The sequence below is a fragment of the Colobus angolensis genome, unplaced genomic scaffold, assembly GCF_000951035.1.
Source record: "Colobus angolensis palliatus isolate OR3802 unplaced genomic scaffold, Cang.pa_1.0 Scaffold41, whole genome shotgun sequence".
In the NCBI taxonomy this organism is placed as follows: domain Eukaryota; kingdom Metazoa; phylum Chordata; class Mammalia; order Primates; family Cercopithecidae; genus Colobus; species Colobus angolensis.
In genome coordinates, this window is record NW_012117488.1 from 2,536,589 (window position 1) to 2,553,311 (window position 16,723).

General features: G+C 41.7%; 2 protein-coding genes across 5 annotated transcripts in view; both read left to right on the plus strand.

The window, feature by feature from the left end:
* Window positions 1-1,534: 1,534 nt before the first annotated feature.
* Window positions 1,535-16,723, plus strand: part of CCBL2 (cysteine conjugate-beta lyase 2) — a 62,443-nt gene continuing 47,254 nt past the window's right edge. The window contains exons 1-3 of one of the 3 annotated variants that reach the window (XM_011956060.1): window positions 1,628-1,675; window positions 1,804-1,977; window positions 5,148-5,247. In XM_011956060.1, the coding sequence (XP_011811450.1) occupies window positions 5,149-5,247 (99 nt within the window). In that variant the 5' untranslated portion in view covers window positions 1,628-1,675; window positions 1,804-1,977; window position 5,148. Of the gene's footprint in view, window positions 1,978-5,147; window positions 5,248-16,723 lie in introns of all 3 variants that reach the window. The other 2 variants (XM_011956059.1, XM_011956061.1) reach the window with 2 other exon arrangements.
* On the plus strand, window positions 1,762-12,678 carry RBMXL1 (RNA binding motif protein, X-linked-like 1). 2 transcript variants are annotated; one of them, XM_011956062.1, is made up of 3 exons: window positions 1,762-1,977; window positions 5,148-5,247; window positions 10,629-12,678. In XM_011956062.1, the coding sequence occupies exon 3, from the start codon at window positions 10,868-10,870 to the stop codon at window positions 12,041-12,043; it is 1,176 nt and encodes a 391-aa protein (XP_011811452.1). In that variant the 5' UTR covers window positions 1,762-1,977; window positions 5,148-5,247; window positions 10,629-10,867; the 3' UTR covers window positions 12,044-12,678. The 2 variants fall into 2 exon arrangements, with proteins under 2 accessions (XP_011811452.1, XP_011811453.1); XM_011956063.1 differs by lacking the exon at window positions 5,148-5,247.

Sequence of the window (16,723 nt, forward strand, 5' to 3'; positions counted from 1 at the left end):
AGGAGAATGGCCTAAACCCGGGAGGTGGAGCTTGCAGTGAGCTGAGATCCAGCCACTGCACTCCAGCCCGGCGACAGAGCGAGACTCCGCCTCAAAAAAATAAAATAAAATAAAATAAAATGGACCAATCAGCAGGATGTGGGTGGGGCCAGATAAGGGAACAAAAGCAGGAACCCCGGCCAGCAGTGGGAACTTGGGTCCCCTTCCACATTGTGGAAGCTTTGTTCTTTTGCTCTTTGCAAAAAATCTTGGTGCTGCTCACTCTGTGGGTCCATGCTGCCTTTATGAGCTATAACACTCACCAGGAAGGTCTGCAGCTTCACTCCTGACAGCGAGACCATGAACCCACCAGAAGAAAGAAGCTCCAGACACATCTGAACCTCTGAAGGAACAAACTCCAGACACACCATCTTTAAGAGCTGTAACACTCACTGCGGTCTGCGGCTTCACTCTTGAAGTCGGTGAGACCAAGAACCCACCAAATCTGGACACAATACCAGGTCATTCTGTGATCATAATGAAGTGAGACAACAAACAAGATCACACTATTTTTGCCTAACCAGATTTTAAAAAAGGTCACTGTGCAAACTACAAAAATATCAAACTATCCTCCTCCCCCAACTAATATGATTGTTGCTTATTTACCGATTACAGCTTTAGCCTTGCACTTTTCCTCACTCCTAAAGGTAAGAGGTAGTATGATCTCCAATGGCCGCGGACCCCACAGCCAATGCGCGCTGAGTCATACTCCACAGCCAATCCCAAGCTACATCAGGCTCGCCCCTGCCTGTACACAATAATTTCTCCATGCACCTACCTAATCGTCTTCTGAAATTCCCTGTACCTAGTTGAAGAATATATTCCTTTAATCAATGATTACTTTTGTTCCCTCCTTTAGAACTGAAAAACAATGCTAAGCCTCTCCCACTCCCTCTAGCCTCTCATCCTCTTAAAATAGAAGAGGAAAAAAATCCAAACATAAAACTCAATTTTTAACAAAAACTCTCCTTTCGCTGACACTGCCCTCCCCAAATAAGTCACCAGTGGGTTCCTTCCTTGTTTTCCTAGAGACTTTTCTTTTTTGCTTTTTAGTGTCATTTTTCTTCCTCCTTCAGTCTCACGTGTCCCTTTCATTCTTAGTGTGCTGATCAAACTCATACCAAGGAAAATAAGTTCCTTTCCGCTTTTTAACCCCTCACCCCCATCTCAAATGACAAATGCATTTGGAATCGCTTTTCACACTCACTGTGGCATTGCCCTCTCTCAGGAACCTTCCAAAGTTATTCTAACCCGACCCCTCCGCTTGTACAAGCCCAGCGGCCCCATAGCTTGCCCATCCTTGCAAACCAGTACTCGTCCTATAACCTGCCCCAACCCGATCAGTCGCATACACCTGATTCGAGCCCTGGGCCCAAATTCCATACCCATATCCAAGTCCCCGCCCCACTAACTCCAGCCGCGCACCTACGCTTGCCTGAACCAGCACGTGATCCCGGCCGACTCCACAGCCAATGAGTTCCCTGAGTCCACACCCATAGCCAATCCCCGGCCACCTACAGGCCCGCCTCCATCTTGTCCCCTTCCTCACTCAAGCCCAACCCGCGGCCCCCACCCCTTCCCTCCTCCATTTCCATCCGGTCCGCGATCGCGGCGGACCCCACAGCCAAGGCGCGCCGTGAGTCACACTCCACAGCCAATCCCAAGCCACATCCGGGCTCGCCCCCGGCCCGCCCCATTGTTCCCAGAAGCCCGGAACCCACCAAATCCCTCCCCTCCTCTCCCAAAAAAACGCCCTTCATCCAGTCTCTTCCAGCCTAGAAATCACGGCCTAGGCCTCAGCCAAAGCGCGCACTGAGTGCAAACCCCAGAGTCAATCCGTGTCCCAGCTCCGCCCCCCGCGTCCGAATCCCGCTCAGCCGGGCCCTCAAGCTCAGGCGGGACTCGAGCCTGGGGAGGCGAGGTTCCCGCACCAGATAGGTGAGTGGGGCGGGCGGGCGCGCGGCGCGTCTCGGTGCGGCGCTTCCGTGCGGACTGACTAGGGCCTTTCCGGCATGCGGGGTGAGGGGACGGAGGCCGGGCTGCTCTTGCCTGAGTCACGCGGGGGCCGCCTGCTGGGGCGGCTGCAGGGAGTCGGCCCTGGATTAACAGTTTGAGGGGAAGGCGCCGAGGTGACTGGCGTCCAAGAGGGATCCCCTAGACTCGGTCACCGTCTTGGCGCTTTTACTCTTGATTTCGCTGTTTGGGCTTTTAGAAGGTAGTCTGAGAAGAGTGACTTTGGGACTTTTAATTTAAAAATCCAAAAGAGGCTGACGCCTATAATCCCAGCACTTTGGAGGCCGAGGCGGGCGGATCATGAGGTCATGAGATCGAGACCATCCTGGCTGACACTGTGAAACCCCGTCTCTACTAAAAATACAAAAAATTAGCCGGGCATGGTGGCGGGCCCCTGTAGTCCCAGCTACTTGGGAAGCTGAGGCAGGAGAATGGCGTGAGCCCGTGGGCGGAGCTTGCAGTGAGCCGAGATTGCGCCACTGCACTCCAGCCTGGGCGACAGAGCGAGACTCTGTCTCAAAAAAAAAAAAAAAAATCCAAAAGGATACCAAGGCTGTTACGTTGCCTTATAAGTGAAGCTTAGCAGAATCCAACATTTGTAGTTAAAAGAGAAAAGTAGTCAAATCTGTTGCTTTTGGAATCAAGTGGCGCAGAAATGGCCTTCCTTCACTTCTCCCACGCGTGGCTCCTTAGCGGCCACCTGAGGAGGACTGGGGCTGCAGGTCAGCCCTTAGCAAGTCTGACCTCGGGAGCTAAAACCGAATTCCTGATATCACCCAGGCAGCCACACTGCTTTCCCTCTGGAGAAGTTTATAGTTACACGAATCCCATTTTCACAGAACAGTTTTTCAGCAGTTTCAGGCTGGTGCCTCCTTAAATCATGTGCTGCCCAACTTTGGCCAATTCTTTCCGCTGTTGTTCTAAAGACGTGGCTTTGAAGCCCATCCTTCCACAGTACTCCCCCGTCCAGGACTTTGTTCACTGCCTAGATTCCCTGTGTTGTATCAGTGAACCTAATAAACATTCTAGAAGCAAACTAACAAGGTAGAGTATGAAAGGAAAATCCGTTTTCCAGTGGTCGGACTCTTGTAACAGTGTGGGCGGCGCATTATTAGCTATAGCCCTTTTTGCCTCATGTTAATCTTGCTTAAACTTGCAGTTAATCCAGATGTTCTGGGCTTTGTCAAATTAAATCTCTTCCTACCTCTCCTCCCCATGTGTAAAGTATAAATTGATCATTTGGATTTAAGTCTGGAGCTTTAAGCTTCATAAGATTTATTTTGAATGCCTTGTCTGCCTTTTAGCTTTATATTCGGCCCTCAAAAATTCACCAGCTTTCTCAGCTTCAGACCACCCCCAAATCTGCCAAGCATGCCTTCTGAATCTTCATTTTAAACAGTCTAACCCATTGATAACAAATCGACAGTTTTCTATAGATCGTGTGTTTTGGAATGTGGACTTTATGCATAATATGCTATAGTTAGATCACATAGATTATCCTGATTCATAAGTTGCCAGGTTTTCTTCACAGAAGTTGTTTTTAGGGAGAAAAATACAATGAAAATATTGTTTAGAATTAAGAGCCATATACCTTTTTATTTTCTCCAACCTTTCGGTGATATCTAAATTTAATGTATTTGTCTCATTGGTGAATATATATATGCAGTGTTGATTGCATTAGAAAATGCTGCTCAAAATGTGTTTACTTAATAAAATGCCTGGTACCTAGAGAGTATGGCTCACCCAGTCTGGGGTGAAATCTCCCAGAAGCTGCACTCCAAGCTCACTTGCTTTTATTATTAGCACATTACCTCCATCATGCAGTGTACTTCCTGGCAACTGACCCGGCTCTTCCTTTCTCTTCCACTTTCCAAAGTTTCAACTGTTGTCTTTTGGGACAGTTGTGCCATAATCAGCAAATGCCATTGTATCTTTATGTCTTTAGAGGGTTCCCTCTACCTGCTTGCTTTAACTCAAACCTTATTAATTTATTCATCTATTGTGAAAAATGGAGAAACTGAGGCCCAGCAGGAGTCCATAACTTGACTACAGATAGAAACTTTTTAAGATTGAATTCGACTTTAATCTCTTAATGTGGTGAATCATATTAATAGGTTTCTTATATAAACCCAACCCCCCGTTGGTCATGATGTATTATTCTTCTTGTATACTACTGGGTTTGATTTGTTAGCATTTTATTTAGAAGTTCTATTTGGTTTCCATAGATTAAGTCTCTTTTTCTCTAAGGTTTGATAACTGTTAGACGAAATGCCATCCACTGATACAGCAGCCTTATACTTAAGAGACTTAAGAGAACAACATTCTCAGAGTAAAACCTTATGAGAAATATCTATTTGCCTGAATGTTTTTAGAAAACTGGGTTTTCTTTCCACTTCCAAGTGGCAGTATTATAATAGAGTTTCATTGCCTTAATCTTCCTCCATTTACCCATGATGGATATCAGTTTCCTTACAGGTAGAGAAGCAATTCAGAATGCATGCCTATCATGCCACTGGAATCCACTAAAATGGCTTGCGGGAATTGTTGGAGGAAGTACCTTCAGAATAACCTAAGATTCACTCATATATTCTCATATATTCTTTCTGTTTATCAAGGACCTACTATCATTCATCTTTACAAATAACTTTTTAAATAATTGTTCCTAACAACTTTAATTTACTGTTACAAATTGTGCTTTCACTAGTGACTGTTTTCCAGAGGATTCTGAAATTTGAGTCGTTCCTAGATTGAAATATTCTGGATTTTATAGCTGCTAGAAATGGAACTTTCACTTACTGAAATTTAATGCTCTTGACTAAATTAAAGCCTTGGTTTTTGAATTAAGAATATTCTTAAAGCTCTCTAGTTTGAAATGAATATAAATTTGTATAAGGAAGAATACATTTCTTACAATGCTTCCAGTGATGAGAGATTATATCATAGAAAGAAAACTTGAAAGAAAGTAAGCTCACTTATCAAAAATGTTTGCTTGGATTTTATGTAAGCTTATGATATATCAGCTGACTGTAAGTGTCTGATAATGATGTACCCATCATATATTTATTCCTCTTCTCAATTTTTCTTTTATTTAATAGCATGTTTTTGGCCCAGAGGAGCCTCTGCTTTCCTAGTGGTAGAGCAAAATTCCTGAAGACAATTTCTTCTTCCAAAATCCTCGGATTCTCTGTTTCTGCTGTACGTATTGCTTACTTACAGATAAATTATTGTACATATTTTGCACTGTCCAAAAAATATGTAATTCTTTATGTCATTCTTCAGATGCTTTTTTACAAATATTTTATTGAAATGAACATTTCTATTATATATGATGAAGGTGTCTCTTGTCGTTGACTAGAATTAACATTCACTGAGCAACTGCTTGCCTGTCTGTGGATTGGGCAATGTGCTGGTCATTATGTACTCATTGCCTCATTTTGTCTTCACAAAACTGTTCAAGTTATGAATATAAGTCCAGTGGCATGGGAAAAAAGTAGGAGAGGATATCTCAGGAGGACTGCTTAGGGATGGAAAAAGGTTTAAAAACCATAACCACCAAATACAATGCATACATCTACTTTAGGAACTTTATTCAATCAACCAAAATGCAGAAAGACATTTTTTTAAAGACAATCAGAGAGATAAGAATGTGGACTGGGTATTAGATGATAACAAGAAATTATTGTTGGTGAGGTGTGGTAATGAAATTGCAGTTCTATAAGCGGCAATATTTTTGAGATATGTGCCAAGTATGTAGGAGTGTAATGACTTAAGGTCTAAGATTTGCTTTAAAGTTACTCAGCAATTAAAGAAAAAAAAAGGAGGCAAAATCTTGAGAATTACTGAATCCGGGTAGTGTGCATATGAGTGTTTTATATTAGGTTAAAATATATGAAATTGCTATTTTTGTATGAAAATTCCATTTTTGGCATATGAAGTGCCATTTTTGTCATAAATGGTTGAATATTGGCAATTTTGTGTTCAACCTAATTCTAATCTCTCAACTGGTTTAAAATTTTCTCAATGGTTTAAAATTTTCATAAAAACCATCATCAGTGTCTTCTATATGTAAATCCTATGAATTCTACCTCATAACTGTCTTGAATTCTCTCCTCTTTAATGCCACCGTGACCACCTTTTTTAGGCCCTCTCCCAACATAGAAGTTGGTTGAAGCCAAGGAAGTGGGTGTGCTTCGCCAAGATGATCATATGAAACCATGGCACTAAAAGGGCATTTGTGTGCAGAATCCTCATTTGTGGACCTTTTATTAGACTGCGTATGCCAGGGCCCACCATTATGCGTTCTGATTCTACATATCTGGAATGTATTTTGAAAAATATTTCCAGGTGATTCTGATGTATGTCCCAGGCAAGAAGCACTAACAATGCATTATTCAAACTTGTAGACTATTTGGGATAGCACTAAATCCTCTCCATGCCTAGCAGTGGAATGGTTGGGTTGTGTGGTAGCTTTATGTTTAATTAACTAACTGCCAAAGTGTTTGTATCATTTTAACGACACTGAAAAAGTGTCTATAGTTCATCAGAGGCTTTGCATTTAAAATAATCACACAGGGATAAAGAGATAAATATTCTTCCTATTGCTGGGCAAATGAAAAACACTGGCCAGTTACAAAAGCAACAGTGATAAGTTTAAATCAAGAAAGAGTTGTCAGGACCAGCCAGATAAGTTACTGTGAACCTACTTAGAATATTCATTTCATCCACATCATCCTTAATGTCATTGAAAACCTACCGGGAAGGTTACCTCCAAGTGAGGGAATAGAATGGAGGATAGACTGTACTTTCCTGTATTACTTGCTTTTTTACAAAAACATTTTACATATTCTCTAATTTTAAAGAATGTTTTGAATGCTAAAGGAAAGATGTAGGTGAGGCGCAGTGGCTCACACCTTCATTCCCAGCACTTTGGGAGGCTGAGGCCAGTGGATCGCTTGAGACAAGGAGTTCAAGACCAGCCTGGGCAACATGGCAAAACCCCATCTCTATTAAACATACAAAAAATTAGCTGGGCACACTCCTGTAGTCCCAGTTACTTGTGAGGCTGAGGTGGGGAATCACCTGAGCCCAGGAAGTTGAGGCTGCAGTGAGCCATGTTTGCACCACTGCTCTCCAGTCTAGGTGATAGGAGTGATATGCTGTCTCAAAAAAAAAGAAAGAAAGAAAAGAAAAAAAATGTACTGCTATACAACAAGAGGAGAGAAAAAAAAAGAGAGAAACTCAGAATGAAAATCTTTTTTGGTCCTCTCTTTTAGCACCTAGATCTTAAAGAGTTAGAAATTGGAAGGTAATTTAATATTATCCTCTAGTGCCAGAATGCCAGTGAATGTTGATGGATAAATGACTGATAGAAAGAGAAGAAAGGAAAGAAGCAAAGAAGATTTCACAAATGAGTTTTGACAAATGTGTGACATGCGTCCATGCTGAATAGTTTCCCTAGGAAGTCTTATATAAAGAAGAATTTGTTGAGGATAAGCAGTTGATAGATTATTAATGAAAGAAGAATAGAAAACCAGATGGAATACAAATTGCAATCTGGGCCAGGTGCGGTTGCTCACGCCTGTAATCCCACAACTTTGGGAGGCCGAGGCTGGCAGATCACCTGAGGTCAGGAGTTCGAGACCAGCCCAGCCAACATGGTAAAACCCCATCTCTACTAAAAATACAAAAATTAGCCGGGTGTGGTAGTGGGCACCTGTAATCCCAGCTAGTAGGAAGGCTGAGGCAGGAGTATCACTTGAACCCAGGAAGCAGAGGTTGCAGTGAGCTGACAGCGGGCCACTGCACTCCAGCCTGAGTGACAGAGTGAGACTGCATCTCAAACAAAACAAAAAAAAATAGCAATCTGAAGGACTAAACCTGAAATGAAGGTTAGTCTAACAAAGGGTGACATGTGATAGAGGGGGTGTCAAGGGAGTATGTGGGAACTCCCTGTACTTTCTGTTCAATTTTGCCACGAACCTAAAACTGCACTAAAAAATAGCCTGTTTTTTTGTTTTTTTTTTCTTTTTTTGAGACGGAGTCTCGCACTGTGGCTTAGGCTGGAGTGCAGTGGCGCGATCTCAGCTCACTGCAACCTCTGCCTCCCGGGTTCACGCCATTCTCCTGCGTCAACCTCCTGAGTAGCTGGGACTATAGGCGCCTGCCACCACACCTGGCTAATTTTTTGTATTTTTAGTAGAGATGGGGTTTCACCGTGTTAACCAGGATGGTCTCGATCTCCTGTCCTCATGATCCGCCCGCCTCGGCCTCCCAAAGTACTGGGATTACAGGCATGAGCCACCGTGCCTGGACCTAAAATGGTCTATTAATTTTTTTTTTTAAGAGATTCTAAAATTTAAATATCCACCAGAGAAGCACAAAAGCAACACTGGACAAAACCTTTTCCTTAGGTCTGTCCTTCCTTAGAAGTCAACTCTCTCTCTCTCTTTTTTTTTTTTCCATACAGAGTCTTACTCTTGCTGCCCAGGCTGGAGTATAATGGCACAATCTCGGCTCACTGCAGCCTCCGCCTCTCGGGTTCAAGTGATTCTCCTGCCTCAGCCTCCTGAGTAGCTGGGACTATAGATGCCCACCACCACTCCTGGCCAATTTTTGCATTTTTTGTAGAGACGGGGTTTTGCCATGTTGGCCAGGCTGGTCTCAAACTCCTGGGCTCAAGCGATCCACCCTCCTCAACCTCCCAAAGTGCTGAGATTACAGGCATGAGTCACTGCGTCCAGCCCAACCCTCTCTTTTGACGTGAAAGTATTACCTTTTGTACGTTTAGTACATACCCAACATTTCTTTGCCTCCTTTAGTGCAAAGTTACTCATCCTACTTGTAGCTAAGAGAATCTTTTCTACTTTCTGAGTGGGCACTAGTTTTGGAGTATATATATTGTATGCCATGAACTATATTTTTTCGCTTATGGCTTTGCCTCATTTAATTACCATAGCACTTACATGGGGCAGGTATTCATTTTCCTGCTTAGCAAATAAGGAAACTGAATTTCAGAGACATCAGCTAAACTGCCTACTTCACACACAAGGAGTTTTGATGTTTACTTTTGAACTAAGATCTATCTGGCTTGAAAGCTCTTTGCATTAAACAACCTTGAACAACATACTTAGAACGTAGGTGTATTTTTGGCATCAGAACATGGCATGTGTGTGAGGGACTGAGCACAGACTTGCCCAGATTCAGACTTACCAATCTTCCTGTTTCATGTGCCCAGCAGAAACAACCTGTTTCTCAGCCTCAAACCCAAACTTCCAGTTGTCCTGATTGGTTCAGCCTGACTCTGTCCAACTCTGATTTAATTATAGCTGTCACTGAGATTACACAGTGTGGGCAAGCCAAAGGGCACCAGGCCTATTGATATGGGTGAGGACAATACTCACACACTCCCTTCACTTACTCACTCTTCCAAGGTCTTGACTTGAACCCAATTTTTTTTGAGAGAATAAATCAGACTTTTTGTTCTCTGCTTGGCCTGACTCCATTTCTGGCATTCCAGCCATGTGTTTACCTATGTTATCAGCTCTCGGGTTTAGAGAAAGCCTTGTTTCCAATAAGCTTGTTTCTCTGAAGTAATTGTTAAAAGATAATTTTTGGAAAAAGGTTAAATCATGACTCATACAAATATAAAAATGAGCATATGCCAAAGATTTTTATTTTACTCATGTGATATGAGGTAACCAGACAGAAGTTATAACCAGTATAGAGGGAAAGTCAAAAAGCACAAATTTATATGCAGTAAAGGAATTGGATTGCAAATGAAGGCAAAACTGTTTTTTCTACAGGGTGGAGGGAAGATAATCAAAATGCTAGAACCAGAGTTTGCATGCCTATCACTTAGCTTCAATTTACAAAAGCACAGAATAACTCAAAGGCAAATTCTAGCCCTGCAAATATCAGCTCTAAAGCTGTGCTGTGGCCAGTGCATAGTTTTCTAATGAAGTACGATTTTTCCCCAAATATATTATCTCTCAGAGGGAGTCCAAATTGTTTCCCTTTCACTCAGCAGATCTGTTCAGTTAACAGATGTTAAACAGTTACAGCGTATCAGGCACAAATAATTCTTTATAAAATAAAGTAACAAAATATATGTTGTTTCAAAGTTCCAGTTAAGACTAGCCATGGTAGCTCACCCTTATAATCCCAACACTTGGGAGGCCGAAGCAGGCGGATCACTTGGGCTAGGAGTTCGATACCAGTATGGCCAACATGGTGAAACCCCCTCTACTAAAAATACAAAAATTAGCCAGTTGTGGTGGCGCATGCCTGTAATCCAAGCTACTCAGGTGGCTGAGGCACAAGAATCGCTTGACCCTGGGAGGCAGAGGTTGCAGTGAGCCAAGATTGCACCACTGCACTCCATCCTGGGTGACTGTGTGGGACTCTGTCTACAAAAAAAAAAAAAAAAAAAAAAAAAGCTACAAAAAAAGGGTTCTTGTTAATTATACACACTTTTGAGCTTAATATAATTGCATTTTTTCTTTATGTATCTTTAAGCATCTTTCCCTGCTTTACATTTCCACTTCTGAGTTTTACTTTCATTTCTTCCACCATTACAGGAACATTCTGTTGTTTTCCTCTGCCATCTAGTGGCAAAAGAAAGTAATTTTCCTGGTTTTTTGAATGGATAGTCATCCCTTAAAAAGCATCCAGATTGCGCAGTAGTGCTAGCGACTTCGCAGTTCAGTCCTCGTATCCGACAGCCGCCACTGGTGCTGAGTTGCTAGGAAGTCCCTGTCAGCGAGCTCCTTGGAGCTTGAACCCATTGTCACCCCTCCGACTCACCGGCAAAAAAAAAATGGTTGAAGCAGATCGCCCAGGAAAGCTCTTCATTGGTGGGCTTAATACAGAAACAAATGAGAAAGCTCTTGAAACAGTATTTGGCAAATATGGACGAATAGTGGAAGTACTCTTGATAAAAGACCGTGAAACTAACAAATCAAGAGGATTTGCTTTTGTCACCTTTGAAAGCCCAGCAGATGCTAAGGATGCAGCCAGAGACATGAATGGAAAGTCATTAGATGGAAAAGCCATCAAGGTGGAACAAGCCACCAAACCATCATTTGAAAGAGGTAGACATGGACCACCCCCACCTCCAAGAAGTAGAGGTCCTCCACGAGGTTTTAGAGCTGGAAGAGGAGGAAGTGGAGGAACCAGGGGACCTCCTTCACGGGGAGGACACATGGATGACGGTGGATATTCCATGCATTTTAACATGAGTTCTTCCAGGGGACCACTCCCAGTGAAAAGAGGACCACCACCAAGAAGTGGGGGTCCTTCTCCTAAGAGATCTGCACCTTCAGGACTAGTTCGCAGCAGCAGTGGCATGGGAGGAAGAGCTCCTCTATCACGTGGAAGAGATAGTTACGGAGGTCCACCTCGAAGGGAACCGCTCCCCTCTCGTAGAGATGTTTATTTGTACCCAAGAGATGATGGATATTCTACTAAAGACAGCTATTCAAGCAGAGATTACCCAAGTTCTCGTGATACAAGAGATTATGCACCACCACCACGAGATTATACTTACCGTGATTATGGTCATTCCAGTTCACGTGATGACTATCCATCAAGAGGCTATGGCGATAGAGATGGATATGGTCGTGATCGTGACTATTCCGATCATCCAAGTGGAGGTTCCTACAGAGATTCATATGAGAGTTATGGTAACTCACGTAGTGCTCCACCTACACGAGGGCCCCCGCCATCTTATGGTGGAAGCAGTCGCTATGATGATTATAGCAGCTCACGTGATGGATATGGTGGAAGTCGGGACAGTTACTCAAGCAGCCGAAGTGATCTCTACTCAAGTGGTTGTGATCGGGTTGGCAGACAAGAAAGAGGGCTTCCCCCTTCTGTAGAAAGAGGGTACCCTTCTCCACGTGATTCCTACAGCAGTTCAAGCCGGGGAGCACCAAGAGGTGGTGGCCCTGGAGGAAGCCGATCTGATAGAGGGGGAGGCAGAAGCAGATACTAGAAACAAAACTTTGGACCAAAATCCCAGTTCAAAGAAACAAACAAACAAAAAAGTGGAAACTATTCTATCATTACTACCCAAGGACTACTAAAAGGAAAAATTATGTTACCTTTTTTAAAAATTCGCTGTTAAGTTCCCCTCCCTAAGTTTTATGTTCTTGTGAGGAAAAAGGTAAAACATGTTTAATTTTATTTGACTTTATGACATTGCTTTTCAACAAGCAAATGTTAAATGTGTTAAGCCTTGTTGTAGTAGTAACTTTGTAACTTGTAACTTTTCAAGTAAAAGTGTCCCTAAAGACCACTTCCTATCTGGTTTTTCCCAGTAAATGAGGCAAGCAATTCTAAGATCTTCCACAAAACATCTAGCCATCTAAAATGGAGAGATAAATTGTTCTGCCTATACAAGCAAGCTAGCTATTAAGAGGGTGGTTGGGGTATGCTACTCATAAGATTTCAGGGTGTTTTCCAACAGAAATCTCAATGTTCTTAGTATGCAAAACCTGAAATCAGATGCCTATGTAAGGAAAGTGCTATTCACCCGGCAAACCCAAAAAAAGCAAATGGATAATGCTGGCCATTTTGCCTTTCTGACATTTCCTTGGGAATCTGCAAGAACCTCCCCTTTCCCCTCCCACAATAAGACCATTAAGTGTGTGTTAAACAACTGGAGAATACTAAATAAAAAGTTTGGCCAGAACCAACCATGAAGCTGCAAAGGTGCTTGCTCTTACTGTTTCAAATTATTGCAACTCTGTAGTGTCTCACTTTTAAAATTTGATTGCACAGGAGAAAACAAGTAATGAAGTTATCTCCAACTTCCTAAAGGCTTATGACTTCTAAAAAGTGAATCTATCAGCATTCCACATCAGATTTAAAGCATCAAATGCCTGTGAAACAGCAAAGATGGTTGAGGATTATGCTCATTATGGTTGTGGAGTGCTGCTGATTGATTCACAGTAGATAAAGGTGGCAGTAAGAGAAATCAAATGCTAAGAGCTGTTGAAGCAGAAGGCGGCTGATTGTCAGTAAGTCAGTACAGTTGCATAAGCAGTGCTGTCAGAATTGTTTTGGTGCAGGCAATAGATTTTGCCTTCAGGGGTTCCTGTGGATCGGATTAACACTCATAACTAGGGAGTGAGTGGTAGTTACTTAAAACAAGTAATTGACCAAATGGAAAAGGGTACGTAATTAAGGAAATTGGTAAGTGGAGGAAGTTCTTGTGGTCCTTTACATAGATTTTACAGCTTTGGGTTTCATTTTGTTTAGCTAAAGTCATGGGGACAACTCTTCAATTTAGAACTTAAAAATGGTAGCTCTATCTAGTGAAGTGTCTGTCAGTAAGTGAAACATTTTTTGGTGGTGGCTTATCCAGAAACAGTTTAGTTGTAGAATACAACTTATGAGTGACATCTGGAAAGTAACAATCATGCTAAGATGGCAAACACACTGGAAACAATTGGGCCACTTGGCTTTCTTTTGCTGTATTGTTTTATAAGCCTACTTTACGTCCCCGTCTTGAAAACAAGTTTTAGTTTATTGCTCTGGAGACTAGAGCCAATAGTATAATGTTCTCAAAGGAAACAGACTTGAGTTGTTGGATTAGAGGAACTAACTGAACTTCTAATATTTTTTTTTGTCGTAACTATGGCACTGTCATGTTTTAACATTTGCAGCTAGGGATAGTAAGTACAACATTTTAAACTTTCATTTGACAAACTACTACTAATCCCAGACCACAAGGGTAATGACCAAATTTATGTGGTTGTTGCACTTCCCAATCCTTCCATATTCTTATGATTACTTGGGTTACAGCTTCTGTGAGGACCTTTTGGCCCTTGAGATATCCTAAATATTTAAGATATTTAGATATCCTAAATATAGGATATAGAGATTTTACCAAATATGAATGAATATTGTTCAAAGCAAGGAGTATGTTAAAATGACGAGGCACCAGTTTTGATAAATAGTTTACTGACCTAGCAGATGTGTGGAAAAAGAATCAGATCTTGATTCTTCTGGGTCTATACTGGTTGTAAAACAGAATGATATAGAAAATGTTTTCCTTGTTTAACTGGTAGTTGAACATAGAACTTGGGTATTATAGATCACTTTTCACTTTTTGGAATGTTTTCTATTGAAACTTAATAAAACTTTAACATGGCAAAAAAAAAAAAATCCAAAATCTATGAGATAATTTTGTTAAAGTTGGCTTGCTTGGGGAGGTGCTTGGTCCAGAGGGAGAAAAGAGGACATGATTTCAGAATACTCTGGCAGCTTTTTAAATTCAGCTTTATCAAGTTACAGTAAACTGTATCCATTTAGAATTACAACTCAGTGGTTATTTTGACAGTTACATATGCCATGAAGCCACTGTCACCATCAACATGCACAATACTTCCGTCACCCCCAAAAGACTCCTCAAGTTCCTTTGCAGCCCATCCCTCACACTGCTGATTTGTCTTTGTCACCATGTATTAGTTTGCTTCGTGGTGTTGTTTAGTACTTTATATAATGGGATTGTGTAGCATGTGCTTTTTTGTTTATGGTTTCTTTCACACACATAATGACTTTGAAATTCACCAAGTTGCAGTGTATTAGTAGCTTATTCCTTTTATTGCTGAGTAGTATCCCATTATGTGAATATGCCATTATTTGTTTTTCTACTTGCCTGTTGATGGACCTTGGGATTGTTTCTAGTTTGGGGCTACTGTGAATAAAACTGTTAGGAACATTTGTGTACAAGCCACTGTGTAGATGTAGGTTTTCCTTTCTCTTGGGTAAATACCTAACAGTAAAATGGTTGGGTTGCATGGCAGATTTATGTTTAATATTTAAGTAACTGCCAAACTGTTTGTTTTCCAAAGGGACTATACCCTTTTATATTCCCACCAGGGTTGTGTAGAGTTCCAGCTGCCCAACATTCCTGCCAACACTCAGTTTTCAGCCATTCTGATGGGAATCTAGTGGTATCTCATTGTGGTTTTATTTTCATTTCCCCAGGTGACTAATGCTGGTAAGCATCTTTTAAGTACTTTTTGGCCAGTTGTATATCTTCTGTGAAGTTGTTGTCAAATCTTTTGTCCACTTTTAATTGGATTGTTTGTCTTATTGAGTTGTAAAAGTTGTTTATATATACTATATTAAAGTCCTTTGTAAGATACATATTCGTAAATACTCTTCTTTCATTCTATGGCTCAGAATCTGGCAACTTTTTAAGAGATATTTGAGCCCACTGAATGATATATAGATTTTATACTTTTTTCAAGTCAAGCCATAATAATAATTAACGTTTTTTGAGTGTTCATCTTTCAGCCCCTCTATGGTCATGAAGGTGGGAGATGTGACTCTATTTAGTCTCAAGTAAAGAAATGCAAACTGATATAGTGGGTACAAACGGAGATGAGGCAAAGCCCTGTGATGTTCAAGTTCCTGGTTTCTGTTACCCTTCAGTCTGGCTGGACCTCTGCCTTTCCCATGGTAACATGAGCGTTCTAATGAATTCTCCCTTTTCACCTAAATTGTTTCAGATTGAGTTTCTGTCATGCAACTAAGAGATCTGATTACTATAGCTTTGGAACTTCTAAGGCATTTTATGCACTTGTCTTTTCCCCACTGTTCAACCTGAAGCATGTACTCTGCCCTTTAGCAAAAATCACAACTCCGCCAGGTGTGGTGGCTCATTCCTGCAATCCCAGCACTTTGAGAGGCCAAGGCAAGAGGATTGTGTGAAGCCAGGAGTTTGAGTCCAGCCTGGGCAAAGCAAGACCCTCTCTACAAATGAATATTAAAAAAAAAAAAAAAAAAACAAGGCTGGGCATGGAGGCTCACACCAGTAATCCCAGCACTTTGAGAGGCCAAGTCAGGAGGATCACTTGAACCCAGGAGTTGGAGACCAGCCCGGGCAACATAGCAATATTCTATCTCTACCAAAAAAATTAAGAACAAAACTAGCCAGGTCGTGGTGTCACATACCTGTAGTCCCAGCTATTGAGGAGGCTGAGGTGGGAGGATGACTTGAACTTGGGCAGTTGAGGGTGCAGTGAGCCATGATTGCACCACTGCACTCTAGCCTGAACAACGGAGCAAGACTGTCTCAAAAAAATTAAAATTAACCAGGCATACTGGCACACATATATCATCCCAGCTACTTGGGAGGCTGAGGTGGAGATCACCTTAGCCAGGAGGTTGAGGCTGCAGTGAGCTATGATGGAGGCACTGCACTCCAGCCTGGGTGACAGAGCGAGACCCTGTCTCAAAAAAAAAGACACCACAACTCCACCCGCACAAGTAATAAAATCTCATGGAAGCATGAGCAGCCAACACAATTATATAGCACGAAAGAAAAAGCAAAAAAAGCTAGGAAGGACCACAACAAAGTTTCTTTTTAAGATCTGTATTTAAACAAAGACACTTAGGAAGGTGGTACAAGTGCTAAGGAATGAATTAATACTAAATGTCATCAGTGTGATGGTTGGAACATCAAAATATACATAAGATATAGTACATGTGTATATTATATACATATGTACATACATGTGTATTATATATGCATATCTATATATAATACAGTTATGCTTCACTTAAAAACGGATACATTCTGTGATCATAGAGTACACTTACACAAACCTAGATGGTATATAGCCTGCTACACACCTAGGCTATATGGCATAGACAATTG

Coding starts and splice junctions, on each gene's coding strand:
- RBMXL1 (XM_011956062.1), top strand. CDS start 10,868: ATGGTTGAAGCAGATCGCCCAGGAAAGCTCTTCATTGGTGGGCTTAAT.